This window comes from Chaetodon auriga, chromosome 4 (genome assembly GCF_051107435.1).
Source record: "Chaetodon auriga isolate fChaAug3 chromosome 4, fChaAug3.hap1, whole genome shotgun sequence".
Classification (NCBI taxonomy): Eukaryota; Metazoa; Chordata; class Actinopteri; order Chaetodontiformes; family Chaetodontidae; genus Chaetodon; species Chaetodon auriga.
The window spans coordinates 25,229,284-25,256,881 of NC_135077.1; the positions used below are offsets into that span (position 1 = coordinate 25,229,284).

The 27,598-nt window shown below is 42.9% G+C and overlaps 4 protein-coding genes across 6 annotated transcripts; 1 reads left to right on the forward strand and 3 right to left on the reverse strand.

Annotated features, from left to right (window-relative positions):
• Positions 1–4,669: 4,669 nt before the first annotated feature.
• Positions 4,670–11,273, reverse strand: LOC143320164 (uncharacterized). Of its 2 annotated transcripts, none has more exons than XM_076729638.1 (11): positions 10,913–11,273; positions 10,768–10,831; positions 9,752–10,090; positions 8,770–8,883; positions 8,490–8,605; positions 8,260–8,368; positions 8,040–8,176; positions 6,230–7,887; positions 6,037–6,135; positions 5,844–5,935; positions 4,670–5,246 (listed from the first exon to the last, which is right to left on the reverse strand). In XM_076729638.1, exons 1-11 carry the CDS (start codon positions 10,993–10,995, stop codon positions 4,941–4,943), a joined length of 3,117 nt encoding a protein of 1,038 aa, XP_076585753.1. In that variant the 5' UTR covers positions 10,996–11,273; the 3' UTR covers positions 4,670–4,940. The 2 variants fall into 2 exon arrangements, with proteins under 2 accessions (XP_076585753.1, XP_076585752.1); XM_076729637.1 differs by having other exon boundaries at positions 6,037–6,138.
• A 1,571-nt stretch (positions 11,274–12,844) lies between these two features.
• LOC143320165 (group XIIB secretory phospholipase A2-like protein) lies at positions 12,845–14,604 on the forward strand. Its single transcript, XM_076729640.1, has 4 exons — positions 12,845–13,091; positions 13,706–13,794; positions 14,112–14,277; positions 14,486–14,604. Exons 1-4 carry the CDS (start codon positions 12,845–12,847, stop codon positions 14,602–14,604), a joined length of 621 nt encoding a protein of 206 aa, XP_076585755.1.
• Positions 14,605–15,438: 834 nt separating this feature from the next.
• On the reverse strand, positions 15,439–20,916 carry LOC143319879 (uncharacterized). Of its 2 annotated transcripts, none has more exons than XM_076729127.1 (6): positions 20,697–20,916; positions 19,855–20,395; positions 19,597–19,740; positions 17,341–18,843; positions 16,232–16,307; positions 15,439–15,819 (listed from the first exon to the last, which is right to left on the reverse strand). In XM_076729127.1, the coding sequence occupies exons 2-5, from the start codon at positions 20,359–20,361 to the stop codon at positions 16,233–16,235; spliced, it is 2,229 nt and encodes a 742-aa protein (XP_076585242.1). In that variant the 5' UTR covers positions 20,362–20,395; positions 20,697–20,916; the 3' UTR covers positions 15,439–15,819; position 16,232. The 2 variants fall into 2 exon arrangements, with proteins under 2 accessions (XP_076585242.1, XP_076585243.1); XM_076729128.1 differs by having other exon boundaries at positions 20,701–20,807.
• A 1,014-nt stretch (positions 20,917–21,930) lies between these two features.
• Positions 21,931–26,667, reverse strand: LOC143319881 (uncharacterized). Its single transcript, XM_076729129.1, has 4 exons — positions 26,456–26,667; positions 24,753–25,428; positions 24,563–24,664; positions 21,931–23,772 (listed from the first exon to the last, which is right to left on the reverse strand). Exons 2-4 carry the CDS (start codon positions 25,386–25,388, stop codon positions 22,585–22,587), a joined length of 1,926 nt encoding a protein of 641 aa, XP_076585244.1. The 5' UTR covers positions 25,389–25,428; positions 26,456–26,667; the 3' UTR covers positions 21,931–22,584.
• Positions 26,668–27,598: the final 931 nt, after the last annotated feature.

Consider the following 27,598-nt stretch of genomic DNA (forward strand, 5'->3'; position numbering starts at 1 on the left):
CAAATGTGCTCTCTCTGATTCAATTGCACTTTGACCCCAATATGTTCTAAGGCACTTTTTTTTCCTTATCCAGATAACTTATCCTGACAGATTACATTTTAATGCCAGGTGTAAATGGGGTATATGACATCATCAGGCGATATTTTCTCTGGGCTCTCCGTCACAGGCTGAGTAGTACTCCTCATGACCAAGAGTTCACTTTTTGCATTAAAGATGAGCCTCCTGGCAGGCAGGGGAGGGGTGGCGGAGCTGCATAGAAATACGCAGCCCACTCAGTGGAGCGGGTGAGGCTGAGGGTGGATCTGATGCAGGAGTACAGAAATAGAGCAGACAGCAAGGAGGCAAGGAACAACCAAGGGTGGGTATCAAAACGTGACATGTAACAATGAGCCAGCAGAAGGACTCATAAGAATCATATGGGGGAATGTCTTGATTGAAAAGTGGAAGCAACAGCGAGACACTGCATGATGGGTTTCTAAAATGTCACTATGATCCTGAAAAGAAGCCACCATGGCTTCACGAGTTCTAATGCAACGCAGCTGTGTGTAGGGCAGACTGTTCCAGGGAAACGCGTCACTTCATCTTCCTCAGAGTGAATCAGAGCTCGAGGTGGATGAGATGTATGTACATCTCAGCCTGAGGGTGTGAGGCTGGCGAAGGAGAACAGATTTGAGTCTCGCTGGCGTAGCAATGGAAGGTGTGGGATGTCTGTGATAGAGGAAATGAACTGGAGTGAGAAACAGAGTGTGGCACTGAAGCGTTGTCATGCAGATCAAACATGAAACATCACACCCAAGGGCATCAGTTCACTACACCCTGCATCTAACGCTGTTTGTCAACACAAAACGTGCCAATCTGGTTACTATGTTGTGTTGCACGGTTCAGCTGCAGTTGATGATTGTGAAATCACTGGTGTCCAGCCAAGCCTCTGGTTTTATCTTCATCTCAAATTTTCTGTATTTCCAATTATTCACATCTCTGCAGTTCTAACTAATTAAAAAATAGCATAAGACAAGTATTTGGAGTTAAATGCAAATATCATCTCATTTTTTTATATCTTGTGGCAATGGGTACTGTTGGCACACTTTTGTAAGGACAGAAGCACTGATGTAGACAAGTTGGCAAAGGCCCACACATTCACACACACACACACACACACACACACAGAGGGAGAGAGAGAGAGAGAGAGGGGTAACAGGTGTAATCTGTCACAGTGTCATAGTCATTAAAGCCCCAGAGCTTTTACCCTGCAGTTAGTCCTCCTCCTGTGCTCTTACATCATCACATTAACCTAGGTTTGAATGTTTATGCAACACCTGTGTGTGTGTGTGTGTGTGTGTGTGTGTGTGTGTGTGTGTGTCTGACTGTATGTGACCTTTTTGTGACTATTTTTTGCAAAAGTGCTTACTAAAGCTTCAGAGTTGGAAAATAATTTGCTTTTTAAAATCTGAACAGTTGTTTGTATAAAAAGACACAAAATCCTACACAAGCAAGGCAACATGTTCAATCTAAATTTATTTTATTTACAGTTTATATTATGTCCATAAAACAGTTTCCTGTTCACTCAACATTGATCCCTTTTGTCCTCCAAGGTGAAAAACAATTTCCTTCTGGAGATGTTCTCACTTTTAGCGATGCAACAAAATGTAAATTCACATCTGATGAGATTTACAGTCATCTATAATCTATTTTCTTGACTGGCACGACTTACTGAGTGGAACCAATTAAATTTCATGATGTTTTGGAGGTGTTTCACTGAGTTAAGGTGGATGCAAACAACGCCTACCACTTCACTGATACAGGATGACAGCAGCCCGGATCTGTTTCAACCAGTCAGTCAGACGTTTCTTTCAATATTATGTCAGTCTAACATCAACTAATGACTCGTTTAACCTGTCACTGCACTCTGAGATGGCTGGTGTAAAGGTACACATACCCACCAAAATGTGTCCAGAACATAAATGTGTTTTTATGGCACACAGCAGGTGGAACTTTCCATCCATCCATATTTGGTCCTATGTCCAGGTAAAAACTATTTATAATCCATTAGCTTTTGTATCCTTTGGGGGGGAAAAAATGATATGTATGCATAGGGATGGATGGATATTAGGTGGTCATGCATTTACTGTATCATATCTACCACTAGATGGCAACAATGACCTAATAACTGCACCACCAGCTCCTGTTAATGTTAGCACCCCACAGTCTGAGGCCAGATCATCTTTTTGAGCTGAGAAACAAAGGAATGAGGATGAAACATGTTCAGAAACTTGTGCATCAGCATCCCATCACCTCCTTTAGCACTCCCAGTGTCTCATGTGGAAGTTCAGGGCCAGATCAACCTGCTCTGCTCTGCTGCAACCAGCACAGCTCCTTTGACCCACCATTTCTATCACTGTGTGCAGAGGGTACACTAGTACTTTGCTGGAATATTGCACGGCCCCAGGTTTATTGTGTGTTAAAAAGATCAACATAAATAAACACATGTCACATGCAAGCACAGTATCAGCCGAAATAAGAATAAAAAATGTGACACAGGGCATCAAGATTTGGAAATAATGCATACTGATGGGTTGGTCTCTGTTAAATGATGAAAATAATTAACATACATGTAAATTTATTGTACTAAACATGTGAATGACTGAGGAGTTCCACTCCAAACACAGAGTGCGACCTCACAGTGAACAGAACACTGTGATGTTGTCGAATCAGATACACAGACAGAGTCCAGGCAGAGCAGCTCAGGGTTTCAACTCAGTCCACTGAAACCACACACACAAACTTTCTGTCAGTCTTTTTGTTTGAATTTCTACATTCATACTGATTTTACTTGAAACAGACCCAATGTACTGAGGAACGTGTCAGGTAAGATGAGACATACCACAAATTTGTGTGGTTCTGAAATAAGGATTGGGCCTTGAACTAATGGATAATCTTCATTTTTCTTCTTAACTGTGTGGTAAACAGTTTAGTTTTTCACTTGTTGTGTATTTTCACTCACATCAATATCAATATATAATGGCTCCTTCTTCCCTGAAAGGTTCATTTGTCTGGACTTCAAACTCTTGGACCTGAGTCTGCTTGAATACACTCAGCTGATATGTTACCCGTCTCTGTCCATGAGCGAGATCTGTTCAGTTCTACATCAGATATGCTGAATTTTCTTCTTTGCTGGTGGTCTGTTTTGATCAATTGGTTATTAATGTAAAGTTATTACAAGGTTATCTTTGATTGAGGATGACCAAATAAACTTATTAGACGGGTTTGGACCTAAATTTCTTGTCATTACAGATGCTACATACAAGAAACAAGGGTGAGAAGAATGAAATGTGAAACTTTGTGGACCTCTTGAAAAACATGCTGCAGGTGGACAAATACATGTGGATAATATGTAAAAAGCCAGGACAGAAGTGCAATAAGCAAAACTTTTGGACATCTTTTTTTCAGAAGGACAAATTTGTCATCAAAGTGTAAGTAAATGTGTGAGCCCTTACCAAAAATTCAAAATAGAAGAATCATTTCAATCCTGAACTGTGTCATACTGCAACACAACAAATCACATCCCAATCACTGCTAACCAATGCAAAACATGCAGGAAAGTCGACCAGTTTTCTGTTTGTTTGTTTGTTTGTTTGTTTGTTTGTTTGTTTGTTTGTTTGTTTGTTTGTGATCTGAACAGTCAATTCAAAAACTACTGTACATCCAGGTTACTGCCATTATATCTACAAAAACACTAAATGAGAGACATTTGATTTCAAATAAATCCAATTTAAACTCAAACAATATTTAAAGGAACATGCAAATAAATGAAATGATAATAATAATAATAAATCAGCTGCTGGTTTAAAATGGAGAGCAGTGGTGATGAATGGGGTAAACGTGATTTGGCCATCAGGGCCACCATACAAAACACTCAACAAAGAAAAAACAAACATGCTGGAGGTGCAGAGATACAGTGACACTGGTGACCAGTTAGCATTATGAAGAACGCACAAATGAGATTAATGGTTCATTTCAGACATCTACTCATTAATTTGTTCCTAAGTTCATGCAGATAAACACTGTTGAATAGTGATGAAGTTAGTGTCTTTTAAACAGCCAGTTGGAGCTTCATCAACTCATTTTTTTAAACTACACAAACATGTCAACAAGAGTATGACTTTGAAATGTCACACCTGCTGCCTCTCCTCCTTCTGGTGTCTGTATCTTTTTATCTTCTATGGACACATCGCCAACCAAAGCACGTGCTTTGACATTAAGGGTGCTGCATGTTTTGTCTCCTTCAGTAACACAGACACCGAAAACAATATGATAATATTCCAAAAGCATGAACATGATCTTTACAACGTAGGATTATTGTGGCAGTAACACTGGAGCAGCCCACTGTTGAAGCAGGATAAGCCTGTATATAGAGGGAGACACACAAAGACCAACCCATTCATATTTGCTCTCTCTTTATGCTTCTCAAAAATGATGCTTTCCTGAATAAATAACAACTGGCAACCTACTGAACTGTTTTCTATTTAATGAATTCATCATCAGGCATCGCTATAAAACAAATACCAATCAATGCAAAGAGAAAGTAAAAGGGCAGATTTCCATCAAAAGAAATCCACTCTGTGTGACGACAGGATTCTGTTATATCAGAATCACTCCAGTGAGACACAGATCAATGTTTTGGAACATTAGTTTATTTTTTCTAGAAAAATCAAAGACTTTGTTATATATATTTAATGTAATTTAACAATTTAATGTTCAATTATTTAAAAAATAAAAAAAAAAAAGTTGCACAGTTTGAAGTCTTAAAAACTGCACAGAAATGACAAGCACAAAGAAGCCTGCCCATTTTTTAAATACAACACAAGATTTACCATGGTTACCATGACTGGCCACAAATTAATTCAGATTATTAGAGTTTTCACACAAAAGTAATTCCAACGTTAATGTCCACTGTGGAAAACTGCAGTGTCTAAAGTCTTAAAAAGCTCCTTGAGTGGCGTCGCTGCCATGCTCCCATTCACCCGCTCTCCTTCCTCTGAAGTGTGCTTCAGTCTTGGTTGGGTGTGATGCTGCGTCAGTGGTGCCGCTGGTTTGAATGGCGAGCTGTCAGAGTCTGTCCCCTGAGGTTCAGTCACTCCTGCACCGCTGGGGGTCGACCCGCCTGATGCCTCTGAGGAGATGTGAGGAGACCGGTGAGAAGGCTGCTGCTCTGCTTTCTCCGTCGACTGTTCGCGGGAATCTGTAGTCTGTGGAGCAGATTATAAAACAATAACAGGAAAACAGGAGAAACAGGCATGAAGTTATCATTGTAAAATGGTGTGTCTGAATTGTGAATCTGGCAGGATTTTTCTTACTGACATCAAAACCCATGAAAATATCACCAACTGATCTTAATGGCAACTACTGTCCATGTATCCAAAGCCTGATATATCTGTTTTTTTCTGTGCCACAGAGGTTCCTTATTATCCAGAAAATATCTAGAACACACAGTGAGTCAAAGCACTGCACTGGATGACTTTCATATGTCATCATTAAAATGAACCTGGACACCATTGTTTGTTCTACGTCAATCCCACATATGTACATACATCATCACACTGCAGGAAATATTCCCCTGTCAATGCTCTTGCAGTGAATTTCCTCCTGTTTGAGTAATATTTGCTAAAACAAGACTACAGTTCGAGTCTACAGCCATGCTAGCTGCTAAATGCTAGCTGATGTTTAGCAGCTATAATGCTGACCATGTCCACAGAGCAGAGGAATGAGAGCGACCAACACTGAGCAGCTTTTAAAGTTCATGTCTTCAGTGGGAGCTCACGTCACGTGGATCATACGTTGCCTACCTCGTGCTTCTTCTTTCTTCGTCCCTTTCTTTTACTCTTCTGCTGTTGCGTCGTAAAAACACACGTTCCGCTTTTGTCCATCTTTTCACTTTCTGAAATGCACTCACGAGAAAAACAAATCAGTGCTCAATTCTACCAGGATGAGAACACTTTACACATGGATGTCAGCGTGATCCGTGAATGAACAGCACACCTGAAGGGACGCTGATCTGAATACAGCCCTGCTGCTCTCCGTCCTGTTGGTACGGGCTCAGGCACAGAAACAGAGTCCTCAGCACTGGATTTGCAGTGGCTGCTACAAAATGAACAGAGAATTAACAAACATGTTTCAGCAGAACCAATCAGCATTTCAGCTCAGTATTCGTGGGCAGTGTGTGGCAGCACACCTTTATGTGATGAGTCTTCAGGCAGCTGCTGATGGCTTGTAGATGGACTGTCAGCACAAGGAGCTGGACTGGTAGACGCCTCACTGAGAGAATCAGACACAAGGCTACTGACGGGACACACCGGCTGCTTTGCAGGTGGATCTATACGCTCAGTTGAACTGTCTCTTCCTATTTTAGGATCAGGGGAGAAATTAGAGAATCTTGGCGTATGACAGATTTCTCTGCCATCAGTTCTAACCTGTGGGATATCAGAGGCTCTTTGTTTGGAGCCTGAGAAATGAGTTGTATCATCAGTCCTTGAATGATCCGGCTGAGGCTGCACACATGGGAGAGGAGCAGCACTGAGAGGGGCGGCAAAAAGGCTGAGGAAGGAGCTGGCAGAGGGTTTGCTGGGTTCAGGCGCAGTTTTAAGATGATTACTTGCGCAATCGGCTGATGGTGGAGCAGCACAGGGAGACTGAGTTACGCCTTGAGCACATGAGGAATCTGTTCCACAGTTTTCTACAGGCTGTAGAGTGTCAGCGATGGGGCTTGCAAAAAGGCTGTGAAAGGGTCTTTTCAGGGTCTTTTTACATCCAGCTGCCAAATCACCACAATGTGCCATTTCATTGCTGCGGTCCGCTGTGGTTTCAGTGGAATAATGTTGTTTTGTGCCAGATTGTGTCTCTTTGGAGGGCAGGGGGATCTCAGTGGGCTGTTTGGCTGTAAAATGATGACTGACAGAGTCTGCAGAATCGCTTGATTTAACGGGGCTGGTGACAAGTTCAGCAAGAGCAGCAGCTCCACCTTTAAACTGAGTGAAAGGCTTGAAAGAGGCGTGTGAGTCAGATGTCAAAACAGAGAGCTGTGGAGGATGTTTGGAAGCAGATGACTCATGGCGGGGCCTTGAGAAAATGTTTTTGTGCTTGGTGGGTCCAAAAGGAAGACCACCTTCACTTTCACTCTCCACAGAGCATGTTATACCCACAGGCAGCTGTGACGACTCAAACTTGACTTCCTGAGAAGCTTGTTGAGGTTTCGGGGATTCTGGCATATTCCCACTTTGTTCCTTGTGATCCTCAGAGGCCGGAGAACGATTCGAGCAGGTCTTTGAAATCAGGCCGGTTCGCATTTGGAGGGATGACAGGCTCTTGAACATTTGCTCCTGGGATTTGTTTGCTTCTTTTCTGGTATTTGAAGAATACAAGAGCTTCTTATTTTGGGTTTCTGAGCTTAGCGGAGGATCGGTGATGTCTTCAAAGCTAGTTTTTGGGCTATAGGATACAGTTTGTGCAGTGGGAGGGGTAGGCATGTGACCAAAGGTAGACTTTTCCACTGATTTACAAGACCTGAGAACGGCATCGACAGAGTAGGGAACTTGGCTTTGGTTTGCAGACCCTGACGTGCAATCAGAAGAGGACAGAGGGGCAAATTCTTGACTTCTGGGAGTTGTGAAGAAACACGGGAAAGGTTTGGACAGCTGAGGTCCAAGCACTGCTTCAACTGAATAACAAACTGGCTCCTCATGCTGAAGGTTCGTTGACGGGGGGCTGTGGGGTTGGGCAGCATCGGATGCATGTGGTGGGACCACTTCCTCCATGTTATCAGCCAGTTCTTCAGTCTGACAGAGCAAGGCCTCCTCCTCAGGATTTGTGTCTGCACTTTGGTAAAAGTTAGGCCTGAAAAATACAGATTTCAGGAGAAGGTTGATCCCAAATGTCACAACTTGTATAGATGATTAATTATAAGATAAATTTCAGCGCAGGAGTAATACTGATACAGTAAATACCGACAGAATCACAGTGACAGGCTGCAGGTTGTATGTGCGCACCTGAGTGGCTGTATGAGTACATCAGGGGTTGTATTTGCATCTATGATTTTGGACTCGTCTGCGTCCACTGGTTGTCCAGAAGACTTCTGTTCAGCTGTTTTTGCAAGTTCATAAAGGTCATTTTCCCGTTTTAATGCCTGCAGTGAGAAGAAGTGATTTCAGCACACAGCAATGCACAGAAACCATTTTAACACGATGTTCATGACATTTACACACGCACCTTATCCAACAGTTCACTAGTGATGTCATTAAGAGGCTCATGGGAGAACCTGCAATCCGCTCCTTGAGAGCATTTTCCTTTTCTATGGAAGAACTTGCAGGGGAAGGACTGTACAGCTTAGTGAAGGAAATATTAGATATTCAACAGCCTCCAGTTTCTAACAAACAGCAGTGCAACATGTAGTTTATGACAGGAAGATGTGCAGCTTACTGCCGTTGAACCAAAGGATATTGTGCATGTATGGGCAGCTCTCCCCTTTTGTGCAGAGACCCTGGACGTAGAATTTGCACACTTCTTTGACCAGATTGTTGTAACCCTGAACATGTTCCAGCTGGCAGTCGTCACCCTGCGCACGGGAAAGAAAAGAAAGCAATGTTAGGACACTACAGGGTGAGCCATAAGAGCAGTCAGTGAAAGCATGAGGGCAGAAAAACAAGACGTTTTCTACCCTACATGTCCCTTTGACTGACTGGATGAATTACATATTAATATGTAATGAATATAACCTGCCTTGATGCACCTTCCCCAGAGGAAATGGCGACAAAGTAACCGCCCATCCACCAACAAAACATTCTGGTCTTTGAACTCCTGCGTCATGAACCTCGTTCGTTTCACGTGGAAGTCCTAAAAGGAAAGATGAGCTTATGAATAACATTCACAAATATTATCATTAATACATGATTTATACATTTTAAAGGAAGCTGTTTTCTGCCACCAGAGCTAATTCTTAGTGACAGTGTGAGCTTTGGTTTGAGGCAGTTACTCAATTGCTTACATTTGATGACTTGATTTGTGTAAATAGCAGCGTTTCATATCAGGTGTTACTTTGGGGGACGCCCTCAGTCAGTACTCAAGTCCTTTTTTCAGAAAATAACTAATATCTAAAAATAGCAGCCACAAAGTAAGAGGTCTCCATCAAATATCTCACATGCGTGTAGCACAGCTGCAGATTTTCACAGCTACACTTTCTTGATTCGTTGATTTCAAATCTGCAAATGAGTTTTTCTCAAGATAACATAAGGCCACTTACCTTTGTATTATCTCATTTTATTTTTCATTTTTCATGGGCTCAGGTTAAAATGAGGCATTTGCCTGGAGGTTTTTTCAATCATGAGGTTACACTGGAGCAGCAGCACAACAGAAAGTATTCCAAAAATCTCATGCCATTTTTTCTCTACCTTCTAATAATTTCACATGAGTTTCATTCAGTGTCAAAGGCATCTTAGCTCCATGCCTGTTTAGTAGAAAAAGTCTTCAAGCATTTTTGCCTTTACTTTGACAGTAAACAGGAAATGCAGGGACAGCACGTGGGGGATGAGATGCAACAACGATCACAGGCTCGCCCGATCAGAGAGCCAGCATGACTGATCTGAATGCCTCTGCCACAGCATCAGGTGGGCATCAAAGTGTGCTTTCATTCAAACTGCAACAGATAAGAAGCTGATGGTGGACGATAAGTGTCCTGACTGGTGCAGCCAAGTGTCTCACTCACCTGCTTATCATGCCTATTTTTCCTGTCGTCTCCACCTTTTCTAAAAGTAGGTCTAGTCTGATGGCTTCCACCTCTATTGGCATGTCTCCCTCTGTCCTTCTGTCGATGCTGATTTTTCTGCCCCTTTGTCTTCTTTTTCCACTCTTGTTGCTTGTTCACGTGAGGGTATTTTGTAGTTTTGGAAGTCTGACCTTTGTGGCACATGTTGTCATGGCCAGCTGTATCACTGGGGCCATGCATCACTTCTTTGTTGAAGCCAGCACTCGCATGTTCACTAGCAGTGTTACGCATACGGTAATGCATGGCCTTGAAGTGATCGGGTGTAACGTTTTGAGCAGTCTGGGCGAGAAGAAAAAGAAAATGAAGGGAAAGTAAATGTCAAGGAAAGGCAGAAGTCTTTTAATATAGTGATATTTATCATAATCTTCATTATTAATCAAATTGGGCAAGTCCATAAATACAGATTCATGCTGTCCAGACAAGCAGCACAAAGATCAGATAACAGACATCTACATCTAATACTGGGAAGTGTTTCTCATAATTTGTCCAAAACATTAATGATAGACAGTAATTTGAGTCCAGTGCCTTGATAGTAACTGATTTTATTCTCTTCATCTTCATTAACAGACTGATATTTACAGCTTAGACATGAAACCTGCATCTGCTCTTGTCCGACCTGCCTCCCCCATCCATTACTTTAACTCCTCCAGATAAAAATCAGTCTGAAAATTGCCCATTGAATTACTCTGGACCTTGACACAGTAGTTAATCTCATTTTAAGGACGGTTTAATTCTTGATGTAATCATCCCAAGTATTTTTGATTTGGCTCTAGCACAAAGATGTATTTCCTTCATGTTGCAAATTTGATGCCTGACAAAAAGGTCCATGATCACAACGTTGGATCTCTAACAAAAGCTGACAGTGTGCAGGAATTCAGCGTCAAATCTTCACCCAACGGCCAGAGAAAGGACACACAGGCTGATAATCAATGTTATAATTTCTAAGTTCAACTCGCCTTTTTGTTCGGGCCGGTCTGCTCAGCCTGAGTCTTCCTCTTCCTGCTATTCTCAGTCTCGTTCCTATAGACAAAAAGTGAGTGAGTGCTGAGTATCTGAAAGCCATTAAAGAACACCTGCTGCTGTTAGCGCACCGTTACACACCTGTGTGTGAAGGCTGGTCGACCAGGGCTCCTGACGTCTTCTTCGACAGCAGACAGTCTGGTGAACAGGTTGGCGAAAGCCATTTTCCTGTACTCGTCATTAGTTATTTGTTAGCACTGATGGTGTAACCACCCAGCGTTCAGGTTCAAGTGTAAATAAATTTTTAAACAGCCACGTGCACAGAGATAGTTCGTGATAACAAACGCTGCCTCGCGCTCATAAAAAGGCTCCTTCAGGTATTACCTCTCCTAACCTGCTTCCTGTCAAGGCCTGACGTGCCGAAATTTAGTCGAGTTTGACTTGCAGTCCAGTAAAACGGGGCTCACATGGCTCTCCTCCACACATCTCTCCATCGTTGTTGGTTTACATCTTCTTCCGTGTTTGAGACCGACGTCACGTCCCTGGACGCTACCAAACACAGACACACGGGAGGGGAGACCCTGACACCTGGCGCCACCTAGTGGTAAATGTACATACTGTATCTTCCTCAGGAGTGACAGAAACTCTTTGCAGCTATCACAGGAACAAACCCTGTAGCTGATTTCCTGAAACAAAGTTGTTTTGATCCCGCTCAGTGTCCATAAATGGATGAACTGTTGATTTTGCTTTTTATTTGTCCCTTTGAGGTGCAGCTCTGGGTTGGCCTTTATTGAGGTTATTCCTGTGGGCACTGATTTTCTCCTCTACAGAGATGAATCACTGGTCAAATGCTAACAGTTTGTCAGTCAGTAGACCTTCACTGAAGCGTATACATAAACTAAATGATGGCTGAATTCCATTTAGCTGCTGCAGTTTCAAGGTCCTGGTATTGTGCATGCAGGCTCACTGTCACATTGTCATGGCTGATCAGGACACTTGAACAGAGCCATTGTTACTGCCATTTGGAACATCTGTGCAATGTCTGCTGTGGAAAAATCAGTCCTGTTCTTTCTACAAATTAATGGCTGTACAGGTGATGAGAGTTGATTTGTGATTTGTTGTCATGTTTCTCTTTTTAAATACTCACTCGCTTGTGGGAATTTCTCAAATTTTGGAGAATAAAGTGCCAAAAAACTAAATACACATATCTGGCTTTTTGAAAATATTCTGTGTTATCCCATGATTTGACACATTATAATCATCTTCCTTTGTTAAACGTGCTGCTCTGTGATGACACACCTTGAGATTTGGGGACACACGCCATAATAGGCTACGGTCTGTACTAACCCATAGCAAAGTCTTCAGTTCAAATGCTTTAGCAAATGTATTCATGTACAGTTACAATATGATAAGTGCACAGCCTGCTCTGCATAGCACGCTCAACTGAGGGAAGAAAAGTTCCAGTTCTCCTCAGTTTGGTCATTTATACCCAGTCATTTTATGACATTGACCAAACACCTTAATATTGTGCTGATTTTCAAAAAAAAAAATAAAATAAAATAAAATAAAATAAAATGAAATAAAATAAATAGCTGTTAAAAGCAAGTTTGTAAGGTTCAGTAGCAAATGCTACCAAATGTGGGCTGTATCATGTGGTATGTTCATGAATTTGCTGACATTAACACACAATTTAACATGAATTCACTGACTTGAGAAACCAGAGAGCAGGGCCCAGAGGTGATGCTCTCTAATCTTAGAGCAAATTCACTCTATCCAGCTAGCTTCTCCATGTCACCCCCAAGGGTGATTAACTCTTAACTTAACGGGATTAAAATACAATTAAATCTTGGCTGAATGCTGAACAATTACTCTCTCATCAATCGGCTGGAGTGATAAAAGCTCAGACTTGCCAAAAAGACTGAGATAGAAACTGGACTTTGCTCCTCCACATGTGAGGCCATCCAGGAGTCGGGCTCAAAGTTCAGGTCACGCAGACAGTTTCAGCGCTGCCTCTGTGAGTGTGTCTGTGCTTCCCGTCAGTCTCTGAACTCTCTCTTCATACTGAGCTACAGGATGACCCGTTGGGCCCTTCTCGCTCCCCTCCTGCTGGGCCTGTTCATCCACAGTGCTGTCGGTCAGGACGCTGAGGACCCAGCACCACCAAGCCAGGCCTCCGATGGCACGCAGGCGCAGGACGAGAGCGGGGACTGGGGACTAAACTCCCTCAGAAACAGCTTCGAGTCAGTCGGCGGATATTTCGACTCTATGCTGGAGTTCATGGGGGGACGTGATGGAGTGTGCCAGTACCGCTGTCGATATGGTAAGTCAGTAAAATGGATGATGAAGCGTTACGCAGTATGGTTCATATGGTTTAGGGTTAGAATAATCCTGACAGTGACCTTTCATCAGCCTTTGTGGGCCACTACTGATAAACCTTTTTAGAAAACACAAAATGCTTCTTCTTTTTATGGAGGGTTTTGAGTCAAATCCAATCAAAGCCTTTTAATTATATATTAAACAGTAAATTTTTGTCAATTTTTTGTCAATTCCATCTTGATACACAGCATAATTTTTACATTAGTTACATCATTACTAATGAAAATACTAATAAAATACAAATTAAATTGGTGCCCAGGACAGACAGTTCATATTCAGGCAGCTGTAGTTTGGAAATCGTCTGTATGGAACAACAGAAAGAGTGCTCTGATAGTTATAACTTCCTAGGCTTTACTTCCTCTTGCACTTATCATGTTTGTTATCGTCTGGAAGGGGGCCTGCAAATGGACTGTGACCCCTGCATGATAGATGCAGTGTCATGGGAATGAGTCAATATCATGTGAACACATATGAAGCATTTGGATCTACTGTCAAGCCTACATGTTTGTTAGAAAGAGCCCAGCACATTTCCACTGACCTGTCATAACCCCCTCTCAGGTAAAGCCCCTCTTCCTCGTCCTGGCTACCAGATGCCAGAGCCTGACGGATGTAGCTCCTACTTCTTTGGTCTTCCTATTCCAGAAGGGGTATGCTTCCTCTCTGTTCGGGACAAATTCATGCAGATTTATAGACCTTGCACTCAGGATGTGAAATTAATAGTGACTGTACATTTCTAAGGGACTGCAAAAATGATGCAGCTTTCAAGCTTAATGTTTATGGAACAATCATTTTTGAACCAGGAGCTACTAAATTATTATTTCCACTGACACTGAATAAGTGATCGGGGCACAGAGGTTCTTCGCACACTAATATTTTCACTTCAGGGTGAATCAGTGTTTCTGTGAAGTAAAACTAACCCCCTGTGAACCCTGCAAACCCATTACTCACATTTGCTGTGTGACAGATGGACATGGGGATCCCTGCCATGACCAAGTGCTGCAATCAGCTGGATATGTGTTACGACACCTGCGGCTCCAACAAGTACCGCTGCGACTCCAAGTTCCGCTGGTGTCTCCACAGCATCTGTTCTGACCTCAAGAAGAGCCTTGGCTTTGTGTCAAAAGTTGAAGGTCGGTCATCTTTTCACCTTTTCCATCAAGTCCAAATGTTATGAATGAGTGCTGATTACATCTTGTCACATACTGGTCATTCAATGTTCTATGAAATTAACCTTAGGCTGAAATCTCAGATAACGGGAAAACGTCAAACCCTTCCTTCTTTCGTGCACACTGCTCTGTACTAACTGCGCTCCTGTGTCTCTTCACTCTCTCTGCTCAGCATGTGAAACAGTAGCAGACACCTTCTTCAACTCAGTGTGGACTCTGGGCTGCAGACCCTACATGAACAGCCAGAGAGCAGCGTGCTACTGCCAAGGAGAGGAGAAAGATGAACTTTAGATGAAGACGTGAACCACTCTCCTATTTATAATAGTATCAACTGGAGCAGCCTATCAGATGCTGCTGCTCTGCGTTATGCTGTTGCAAAGACTGCTGTGTCACTACTTGAGTAATTTATTTTGAAGTTGTTCTTCTGATTTTGTTCATTATTTCACATGGCAACAGAAAGGGATGTTATTGTCGAAAGCTCATCTGAACACTGTGTTGAGAGCCCAAACTTGTTTGTCTGTAGAGGTGCATCAATGCAGCTGAGTTTGGAGAAGGAAGAATGTATCTGTGGTGTGAACTTTACAATGCAGATCGCCTCTTGTGTTTCATGCTTCCAGTCTATGACCACGTCACACGTGTGACACGGTGTGAATAAATGCTGACACATACATGAATGTCATGGTGTCATTTCACTGTGTTCTACAGGCAGAGTTCATTACCTACAGTCCTCAGATCAGTGCACTTCATTAGACGACCTATGTGTTAGACTACCTGCTAGCAGCTAATGTAGCTTGTGCATGCAAGAGTACTGCCTTTGATATGCAGAACTGGAGGTGTTCCCTTTTAGTGTTAGCATTATGCCTCAATCCTCACAATGCACATGCTGTAGACAGGACCTCGTTTTTGAGGTAGAATTTTGTTCTGAGCTAGAGTCAGACGTGAAAATCCTGACCTGTTGGTGGCACTAGATGTAAAGTCAGGGGACCAACAGAAGTCATTAGGTTTCATCATCTGATGGGTAATTATTCTAAGATGTATAATAAGAACTGATCATTCAAGCTAGCTTTTGTCATCAACAAAGAACATTCACGACTACAGTAAAAACAGTCTACCACTCCATTCTTTCAAAGAATAGTTTACTCAGCATGGGAAGAACCTGACCACTTCTACAGGCTGAACCTTCTATGACAAAAAATATAGATTTATTCAACAGAGTTTATAAAACATATTTTTGCATCATCAAATTTCTACAGTACCAAGAGAAAAAAAAGGCGGAATAGAAACAGAGTTAAAAAGTAGTGATATTCACAGAAATACAGAGGTGAAATGAGCAGAACCTGCAACGCAAACCCGCAAATAACAAGCCGGCAATATCCTCCGAAGAACTCATTCACTTCACAGAATGGTCCCGTTACAAGCTGAACTGCATGTGGAAATATTGTTAAACAGGAGGTCCACGTGGTCCATCAGGGCTCACACGTAAGACACTCATCACACTCCACAGATCTGTGGAAGAAGAAGAAAAAGCTGGTGAGATCGTATGGCAGTCACTCAATGTTGTTCACAAATTCCCAATTAAATCATCATACAGTTCATACAGAGTTTCATTCAAAAACACCGTCCATTACAGAGATGTTTATTTCATTGTTACGGAGATTTAATTCTTAACAGTGTGATTTCAGAGAGATGTTCTGTGATGTTTTGTCGGTTGGAATTAGCTTTGACCCCTAAACGGGGTTTAATGAACGGAGCTATATATAAAGCATGTTATATATGGGGACTGGAAAGTTATTACACCAGTGGAAAATTAGCTCACATTTCACTTGATGAGTGCTTACAAAGCAGAAAGAGTCCCACACAGGATCATTTCTCAAGTTTCCAACTCTTCAAAGACACATGTCAAACTGTCAAAACTTACTTTAATCAAGCTCAGAGGTGAGAGAGTTGACTGGCTGTGGGATTTTTTGCTTCACCTTCTGGTTAAATGCTTCAAGCTAGAAAAAAACAGAAGTGGAAAGAACATCTCAGAATAGCGTCAGTGGAAGTGTGTTGTGATGAGGATCTTATGATGCAGTTTCATGTACAATATGTACAGAATTCTTTAATGGTGCCGAGGCTGCCCTGTCTTCCAAGTCATAGAACATATTGAGACATCTTTCACCTGTAGCAGGGTCAAAATATACGCAGGCGCATGGGAAAATAGTTCAAATATCAATCAATCAAGTGTCTCATCATTTTCTAGGAAAGTGACTCCAGGACGAAAAACAGGCCTCCCTCGGAGTAGCACATGAAAGTGATTTATGGAGCGTTATACTACACATACACACACTTTCAGATGACAGTCAGCAGCTGCAGTTTGAAACTTTAATGGGAAAAACTCAAAATGCAGAAAACAGCACCACTATTTTTGTGGCCTTTAGTGAATAGGGGAACAAACCATTTCAGAGGAGGCTACGTTTGAAACAGTATCTTCACTCTTATAATCACATGTAGTGAGCCACTCAGCATGAATGAACTGACAAATGTATACATGAATACAAGTTAAACTGGTACACTAGGTCATCTGGTCCAGCTCTGTGTCATATCCTTGTCAGCCCTGTCATCACACTGCACACACAGTGATGTGTTATAAACGGACTGTGGTCACCTCCACATGAAAAGCTTTTCTTCTTTTCCCCAGTTCAACTCACCTTTAAACTACTTCCTGTTCACTTATGTGGCCTATCCTTACAGAAAGCTTCTTCTGTGATTTGTCCCTTCAGATATTATTGACACTGACAGAAACAAATCATCACTGTTGTTCTTTCTTTAGCTCATAGTCATCAGTGAACATCTTCTATGATTTATTTTCTAAGAAAGCTGCTAAAATGTTTTGACTCCTGGTCAGTGGGAGAAGTAGATTTCCTACTCTGAGGCCCTGATCACTTGCTGTGTGGATCATGGCCACAATTCGGTATCAAATTCAATCTATCTGATATAACTTGAAAACAGATGATTAGGACATGAGAAACGCAGCACTCCACCAACCTTTTTCCTCAGGTTTGCCTTTATTTCCTCCTCTGTTGGCTGCTGTTTTTCCTCGTCTGACTGCTCAGCTTCGGATTTCTCTTCATCACCCCATGGAGCCTCCCCCCTCACCTCAGAATCTACGCTCTCATCTGCTGCCAATTTTTGGTTTTGACATAAAGTTTCTATTTCCCTGCTCCACCTGTAGCCTTCTGTGAGTTGCCTGTGACGGCTCTGAGCAGCGGGCTGCTTAGTGCAGACGACCTGCAGGCAGCGAGGTCCAGAGGCTGACCCTTGGCCTTCACTCATAGACAGATCTGGATTCACAAGTAAGTCAGCGTTCTGACGAGGCCAATGAAGAGGGTAGACCCCTCTGGAGCCGGGAAAGTGATGGTAGGTGTTCTGTGGATAAGGATGCCCCCTGGGATAACGGGATGAAAGAATGGCACCCTGAGAATATGTCCAGTAAGGACCTGCAGCAGCGCTGTAAGAGCCACTGTGGTGGGCACTGTAGTGAGAGTACTGGGGCAAACCGTACTGTGGAAAGGTAGGAAAGGCAGCGGGGTGGGGGTGGGGGTGGGGGTATGGCTGATTTTGTGGATTTGGATGTTGGTAAGCGGGAATTTCTCTGGAGTCTCCTCCGTCTGTCTCTCTGTCCCTGTGTGTCTGTGCTTTTTTGCTGTCCTGGTTGCCATCTTGGCATGTCCGTCCATCTCTGCTTCTGTCTCTCGAACGCCTGCGCCTTCGTTTCGAGCGCCTGTGGTGGGAGCGCCGACGGCGAGAGGGGCTGGAACTACAGCTTCTAGAGGTCGACCTTGAGGAGGAGGAGGAGGAGGAAGAGGAGGAGGAGGAGGAAGAGGAAGAGGCGTTCCTACACTGCTGACTCTCCTGTTCCCCTCTGCTGTCAGCCGTCACGCCGTCGTCTCTCTTCCCATACAGCCTCTCCTGAGTCCGGTCTGCTAATTTGCTCATCTCGTCCACTTCCAGGCTCAGGCCCAGACTTTTCAGAATGTTCTGGAGCTGCACGTGCTTCTCATCCACATTTGGTTTTTCTTCTTCTTCTTCTTCTTCTTTCTTCTTCTTCCTCTTCTTCACTCCCGGGGGAGACCTGGATCGACTACTCGAGCCAAAACAGAGGTCAGCTCTGTCATTCTTCTTCTCGTCATCACCAGGCAGGGAGAGTCTCTCGTTGCGGCGTCTCTCTGGACTGGGCGAGTCAATCTTCCTCTCTCCACTGTTGGTCCGACTGCGGTCCAGCAGCGAGGCTCCGCTGTTTGATCGCTGGCTCTGGCTCCTGAAGGGCACATCTGACTTGCTCTCCACAGTAGGAGGCTGAATGTTCAGGAGCTCCTTGCCTAAAGACAGATCCTCACTGTCATCGTTGACGATCCTGCGGAGGAAGTCTAAGTCCACTCCTTCGTTGAGCACGCTGACGAAGCGCTGGAAACCCTGGTTTACGATGTTCTCCTTCTTGGCTGGTGAACTGACACTTTGGCTGGGAAGGGGAGGTGTGACATCAGGGTCCTGGGAAAGGTCAGACATGCAGACACACTGCTTACTGTTTGAACGTGAATTCCATGATACAAAAACTGAAAACAAGCAGACCAAACGTGTTTTTTCGTGGATTTTACAGACAGGCTGAAGGAAGACATTATGTAAGTGACTTGTGCCTCATTGAAAGTGAAATGGAAATCTTGCTCTGTCCAACCTGGTTAATGTGACCAAGGTGCTTATTCACACATGCAGTAAGAGCAACATGTGAAACGTAAAGGGCTGTCTGAAAGGAGCCAACTGAAATTGCTCGTTACTTATTGGCCGACATGAAAGCTGACACTGGCCACACTGTACAAAACCACAAGGAAGTTACTGAGTCAAACATGTTTTCATGTGCATTTTCAATTGGAACCAACATGAAATTATGTTCATCTCAATGGATTTTTCCTCAAAATGAATGTGATGTCATCCAAAGACATGATTTGTGTATGGCTATCTATGTGTCAGTGTGTCCTGGGTGTATATCTCAAGCAGTGCATGCTGGGAAAGGTTTCAGCATTCAGTACGGGATAAGCGGGAATGGAAACCAAACATATTGATGTTTACATTTGATTTGATTATTGGTCCAATTTTAACTGTATTCACCTTTTAAGCTGAAATGCTGATTTCAGCTGTGATTTTTTCATAGTTTTTGTATATTTTATGTTTCACTTGGATGATTATTAAATGTAATGTGAAAGCGATAGCTATTTCCCACAAAGGAGGGAATAAAATATGACAAACCTCCCTGTTTCTTGGCAAAGCACAGAGATCACGAGATCTCTGCCTCATTAGTGCCTTCACTCTGAGCTTCAGCGGATGGTCTCCCTGCAGCAGTGCACCTTTGCTCAGGCTGGAGGACTTCACTCTGTCCCTGGGAGAACAGACCTGAGCAACACAAAGTGAGGCAAAACAGAGTACAGTATTTCATCTGGACAGCCAAAGTAAACTAATGTTCTTAAACAGCTGACTGATTATCTGATCAATGAAACCATTACTCACCTTTGACAGAAAGCTGAAAGAATTTCGCTGATGCAAAATGACATTCACCCTCTCCTTAAGAGCGGCACCTTTGCCTGGACCTGACTGCTGCTTGCAGGGCAGGCCTGGAGGCGACGTCTCCTTCCCAAACGGTTCAACTTTTTTCAGTGCAAGAGCAGCTTTCTTACGCATTATCTCCTCCTCTATTTTTCTAAGCTCTTTCATCTTCCTCGACAGCTCCGGATCGTTGTCCTCCTGCATTTCAAAGGGTTCTCCATAAGGGTTCTCACCTTCTGACTCCCCAACGCAAAAGTTATATGAGGGAGATCTGAGTTCCCTCGATCCCAAATTCACTCTCATGCTACTCTGTGGTTCATCATCAGTGTACTGTGAGTATTGGCAGCAAGTGTCCCAGTCATTACTCGATCTTGAGGTACTCTCCATGTTGTTATTAACAACAATCCGATGACTTGGGTCCAGGTGTCTCTGCAGTCTTTCAACAGCATCTTGCCAGCCCGGTGGATTCATGCTTCAGCCAGTTTCTTAGTTTCTGAAGCACACTCTGTTAAGTAAAAATGTGAAGAGATGACTGTGGGTTAATGAACACAGATCTGTGAGCACACACCGACTTTCCTCACAGTATAAAGACCACCTCTCCACCTCACGAGCCTTTTGGCCAAGCACTCAGCTAGCGACTGTAATCATGAATCTCTCAGCGCCAGACATGAACTTCGCTTAAATACTGAGTACTTTGGAAAGACACAGCCTTTGATAACCCAACCTCTAGCAACCGAACTAACGCCAAAACAGACTGCATCTTGCTTTTTGATAGGTTTAGCTTTGCTTGGCAGCAGACTGTTTACCTACTATAGCTGCTCAGATGACTCCTTCCTCTGTCGCATCGCGGAAAAACATGTTTTGAAGCCGGTGCTTCGACAATTAAGTTATTGAACTGTGAAATGTCGAAAGTGAGCTTTAGTGAGGTTTAAGTGTATGATAAGACAAACGTTTCAGTGTAAAATAGCAGCTAGCTCAGGCAGAGGGTCCAGGACTGCCCTCACTGCTTCAGTGGTGCTGAAAATGTATATTAACAGCGCCGCCTGCTGGATGGAGGACTGACACTGCATGAATGACCCTGTACATGACACGAAAACAGACTCATGATCCTACGACAAAACAGGACTCACGAAGCCTCTAAAAGCAGCTGGAGGCTGAGCACCTGAAGCTGTGTGGGATGTAAAACCGGGCTCTGCTTGACAGACACTGACACACTGCTTTTACTGACACCAACATTTCTGTGCAACTGCCTGCAAGCAGAAGTGATGGTCAGATTTTAAAAAGTGAAAATCTTAGAAGTGATTGGAGTGGTTCTTTCTTCATTGTGTAAGAAGCAGGAGCAGATTTTACATCTACTACGATCACATCTTCACCATGAAGTTCTTCAGTTTCTAGTTTGTTTTTGAGGAGTGGTGCAAGCATTGATTGACCTGGTGCACTGTAACACCATGTGAACGCTTGAAATGGTTGGTAGACTCTCTCTAGTCTTTTTTCAGGAGCTCTGCATTCCTTTCTGAACTTGTCTGAAGGTGTGCCATCGAGTTGAAATGAAACAGATCAATTCCAGCTTTGATAAATTATCATTTTAGTCAGTCAGACAGACAGATCACTTTGATTATTAACCAGAAAGTCTGTAGATCAATCAGCAATCCCAGAAATCATTAGTCCTAATGTAAAGCCCTCTTTCCCCCTCGCAGGTTAACAAGTGTACATCAGCAAATAGAGTATACACACACCGACCGGCAGTCAGCAGGGACTTCAGCCGCAGTGAAACTATCTCAGGTCATTGTAAATAAGAGTGGGATCTTTACTGTATAAACAGAATGTATGTTGTGGTGTTTCCCAACATGCTGATTTGTCACATTTTCATGTTGAAGCCTATGTACAGGTTCAGGTCAGTAGAGCACAATGCATGCAGCCTGCCAAGAAAAACTTCATGCAACGTGCTGACTTCTGTACATGAACGCCCCCTCCAATTTTTGCATTGTAAACATTTTTAAAACAGAGTGGAGAACAACGTGTGCAATGAAACAGCTGTTGGCCATTTTCTTTGAATCACTGTGTTTAATATCATACAATTCAAATATTTACATGTGTACACAAAAGGAAAACATGTCAACCTGACAGAGAGAGAGACAGTGAAGTGGAGAGCACATTTTGTGATTGTAGGTCAGCCAAAACCCTCTTAAGACTACACACTGGACAGTGATGCTAGTTCACTTGGCTTAAAAACGTGTATCCTACAAAAAGACCGCTCAAGACAAATATCAGCTCAGCAAAAATCAGAATTTTTCAAATCACTGTGTTTAAACAAATTTTTAACAAATTGAAGAAATCAATCAACCTTTTCTACACACTATGTCAGTGTTTCTCTCGAGCAGGACATTGTGCTCTCAGTATAAGCACAGACTGAGCAATGGACAAACCTCCAACACCACCTACAACTTCACTTGTGATCAACAACTGCTGTCTGTGTTGCTTTCATTGGTTTTGTTGCTGCTGGCTGCTTGCAAGTGTTCTATTTGGATTTTCTCTAAGGTGATGTTCAAATGTGTGTGTCGTTATCAAAACAGTCGTCCCTTAAGGCCCAACTGTTTACTTTATGAATATCGTATTATTCTTCAGATGCAAAAGATACTTTTTCAACCATATTAGTCGGTTTTTAAGACAGATTTTCACTGTACGCAACTGTCTTCATCCAGGTTGTTTGGTTTCAATGACCTGCAAACAGCGGGGCCTTGACAGTGTTTTGGATTTCTGTGTGGTGTTCAGAGGCTGAATGGGCAGGTTAAAAAGTGGGGGAGGATGACTCACGCATTGTGGGAGTAGGTGCCTCGTTTGAGCGAACATTGCTGGAAAGATGTTCAAAGGTGGGACGCGAGGGTACGGGAGGAGGGGGGGGGGCCGGCGAGGCAAGAAAAGCCCAGGTACAACGTGGGGCAAGTTAGGAGGTAGAGCCGGGTATGAAAGCGCTGAGGAGTTTACTGGAGAGTACATCGGCATCACAGGTGGAAGAGACGGCTCTGACAAAGTGTAAGTGGGATTCTGAGGAAACGCAGCAGTGCTTTCCTGGGAGTTAAATTCACTTTTCTCACTCTCCTGCAAAAACCTATAGCTGCTATTCTGGCCATATTCAACATCTTGATGTGCCCCTCTTACATCTTCCTGAGCACTATAGGAGTCTTTTTTCGTGTAATATTCCTGAGTTGAAGGGCTACGACTAGACCTGCTCGATGATGATCTACTTTGCAGTCTTGGTGAAAATGGCCGCCTCGTGTCCCTTTCCCTACTCCCTCTACGATTGCGGGCCACATCACTATCCTTCTTTCCATACAGACGCTCCTGGATACGATGTGACATCTGGCCCAGTTCCTCAAATCCTAAATTAATGCCAATAGCCTCCAAAACACCCTGCATGTGCCTGTGTTTGTGCTCTTCATCAGGTGTCAGTGTTGTTTTTTCCACCACTGAGGGAGACCCGGATCTACTGTTGGACCTGAAGTAGCTTCTTTCTCCGTCAGCCCTTTGCAGAGACTTTTCATCAGACAGGGAGCGCCCTCTGGGGCTGAAGGATCTGTGACGAGGCTGTGGAGAATCCGGTCTCTGGGATCCCTCGCTCTCACTCCAGTGGCTGGTGTTTTGGTGGCTTTCGTGTTGCCTCCTGTCACGTCTGGGAGACCACTGATAATCTCTAGTGTTCATGAAAGAACTTGTGGACTGTGGTTGAACATCCACGTCTGTAGAGGGCTGAGTCACTATCTTGGTGAGCGTGGCAACATTCACACCCTTGTTGAGGACATCGAGGAAACGCTGGAAGCCCTGGGTTGACTTCTTCTGCTCAGGAACAGCAGCACTTTGGTAGGTGACATCACTCTCAAAAGACTGATGGGAAACACGGTTTATGTATAACTATTAACTACAGTTTTTGCTTGTAAAAACACATGAGCACATGGAACAAAGTTTGGAACAAATTCACAGCCATCCAACACAATTCCCTCTAAAATTTCAACTATTATTTTAAAAATTCAACAGTACTAAGGAAAGTGGGGCCCTGTCTTATTTTCTTGACTAAAAGAAGCATCTTTTAGAAGAATATGGTGTTTTTATTGGTTCAGGTGATTAATTCCCTTTCATGCTGACAAACTGTGAGGACCTTCTCATTGTCACTCTCTATCACAACGTGAATAAAACCATGTAGTATATTGAGCCTTATTCCCAAAAGCCTGCCATAAATCTGACAGCTGCAAATACTGAGTATGATCCAATATTTTTCATTATTGTATTTCGATTTTTGTCTTGCATAGTATATTTTACAGTGCATACTTACATATTAGCTCTACGATGAAATTAGTTAAGCAATGTAGGTCTGACAGCTGAACAGCTGTCCATTAAGAAACTATAATCTGCTTTCATACAGCACTTTGTATGGTGTCCAATACATTTTGTATAGACTCTATAGAGAGAGGAGAGTCGATATGGGTCTGCTGTGGCAGTATGGTTATGTCAGAATGTCTGCAGACTGTATTCACCTCCAGAATGAGCAAAACGTTTTTGAGACTAAAAAAAGAAAAAGCGAAAAAGTGCTTTGTTTTCAGTACCCCACACAGATCAGCCCACATCTCTCACTGATGATACAAGTGGTCTCTAATGACCACATGTACACTAAACTCACCTGTCCACCAGATGCATTCAATGGAATCCTTGTTCTATTGAGACAACGATCCTCATGATCAATGGGAGGGCTGTCGTGCCTCTCTCTGGGTTTGGCATAACTCTGTAAGGAGGAAACTTGTATTAAACTACACTAAAAATAAACAAACTACGCTAACACTCGTGCTAACACAGTGTCTAATGTGACTTACCTTGATAGAGTGATCTTGTGAACGTGTCCTCTCTTGTGAATGGTCCCAGCTCCTTTCATGACCATCTCTATCTTTGTAATATCCAGACAATCGTCTGCTAGTTAAATCATCACGTTGCTGCTTGTAGGTGAACTCCTCATGCCGATGTCTGTGTCTTGAGTCTTGTGTTGTCTTCCTGTATCTGAAATCTTCATCCTGTGGAACTGTATGTTTCAAATCCTTGGATATGTCTGCACGTGAAAAACTGTCTGGTGACTGCCTGCTTGATTTATCCTCAGGCACACGCCTGTATCTGTAATCATCTTCATCACCCTCTGTAAACCTTTGCCTCTTCTTTTCAAAAGCACCCCAATCAGGTGAAGACATACGTCTCCTCAGTGGGCTCTTTCTGCTCCTGTCTCTGTTCAGTGAGTCTCTACTGTACGGCCTCTTAGGCGAGTCACTGTACTCTCTACTTCTGCTTGTCTTTTGGGTGCTACTGTGTCCATCACCACCATATTTATGATGGGATTCCCGCTGTACATCTCTGTGAGTTTCACGCCATTCTTCCCGTCTGTCATCATAGCCGTCCCACTGCCTTGAGCTTCTGCCATTGTACTGCCGACTGTGACTGTGCTCAGACCTGTGCGAGTACATTATCCCAGAGTAACTCCAACAGCTGAATGCCTGTCAAAGACTGCAGCAAAAAAAGAAAGTGAGCTTTAAAATCAAGAGGTTAAGAATTCAGAAAGAGCGATAAGCCGAATATAGATCAGGAAACAATCATTTATCTCACACTGACTTAGAAAGTGCTTGGTGCCTTACAACCCCTAAAAGCATCATGAAGAATTCATGCATTACTCTTGACAGTAAATGTGTGTTAATCAAAGGATAAAAAAGAGACAGTCAGCATCACTGTGGAACTCCATGACAGGAATGAGAGCTTTCTATCAGACCAGGCCCGTCAACAACAGGCCAAGGAGGACATACAGTACGCACATCAACCCTACTAAAGTTCCAGGAGGTGATCACATGGCTGTGCACACCTTCACCTGATCCAGTGACCGGTTTGACTGACAACCTGAAGTCACTCTTGAACATGTAGGAGTCAAGTACAATCATACAACACACTAAAGAATATATATACATTATGATGCGATTCTAATAAAAGACCAGACAACGTCTCCTAATATGCTGAAAGGGTAAATTAAAAAATAGTTAGGTAGCTAGAAACATCAGCTCGATGGCAGGAGTCTCAAACGTGTGTCCAAAGGTGTGGATTTCTTCACTCCGAATGAAAGATACACTTAATGATTTCTAGCAGACACTAATTATTCAAGAAATCGTGTCCTCAGCAGTACATTTCTTATCTTGAACGAGTTAGCACTGAGCTCTGCTGGAAAGGTTAGCAATGGCTTCAGTATCGTTTGACCTAGCTATATTAGCTCATGTTAACATTAACCTAGCTGGCTAGCTATACTAGCTCTTTGAGAGTAGTTGACTGCAAAGTAATGTTAGCGAAGCAGATAACGTCTAGCTATTCAACTTAAGCTAGTCTGAAGGTATCAAACTGACGCCATTGTCACATCAATTTTGTACTAAACCCTTCGTCCTGGTGTTCAAGTATATTAGCTGTGAAGTAAGCTAACGTCCAGGGGCAGCCTCTGGATAACCTAATAGCTACACTCAGCATAGCGTTAGGTGGCAACCTCATGTTACATTACCTTTTCCGTTGAACGACTCAACTTTCTTTCAGGGAGGGGCAGGCAAAATGCTGAAACAAGGCCTACCAATTTGTCAAAGTACTGACAATAACAAACCGTCAAGAACTGAGCTAAATTTTGCAAGTAAGTTTTTTAGGCAGGCGATGCAGCCCGCCTCGCTATGGAGCTGTTTGGTTTTCTACCTCCCCAGTCAGTCGCATGGGATGTAAGTTACCGCCGCCTGCTGGGCGGAGTGCGAACAAACAACTTCGTCCTCAGTCTTCTTCGGGTTTCATTGGCGGCTGGGAAACCTGCTGATAGGCCCATTAGCGGCACCTGGACAGTCAGGCAAACGATGTAACGCCAGAGAGAAAATCCATACTGATGCAGACAGAGGGCGATTTGAGGGGGGAGCAGATGCATTTGTAATTCTGCCTTTTTCTCTCAGTCCCATTTTTCTAGAAGTTTCATCTTAGATCCATAATATTCTTTAAACCATATACTATAAACAGGGTTCTAAATTAACTTTTTTGATCACCAGCCAATGTGGCTGGTGACCTTCTAAAGTTACCAGCCAATCAGAATTTCCACTAGCCAAATTTTTTCCCGGTGAAAATAAGAGATTATGAGTGCCACTGAATACATTTGATCATTTTATTTACATTGTTGGCATGAAAAATGCACAGAAAGTACAACACATGAAACAAAATATATACAGAAAGTGCAAACATTTAATTTATACAAACAAAAAATGCTGTCAGATTTATTATTTTATAAAAGACATTTTTCCAGTAAGTATTTAGTATCATTACATTCCTAATAAAATGTATTTTTCCTTTCAACTTAAAGTGTTTCTACTTTCCTTCTTTAATAAGAAATATATATAAGTAACAGCCATGACTTAAACACTTGCAAAAAATTGCATTGGTAATAAATTGAATTATGTATGTACAACTAGAAAACACAAATAGTGCAGCAGTCAGTATTGCAGACTCCTAGGCTCTCCTGATGACTTCGGGCACTCTCATGGTCCTTTACTGCCTCGATTTTAAAATTATTAGTCCCCACCACAAAATTATTCGTCTTGTTTTTTTCTTTCGTGTACATGCGGCAATCCTTACAAAACATGACGGCATTTTCGTGATCAAACACAAGCCATTCACG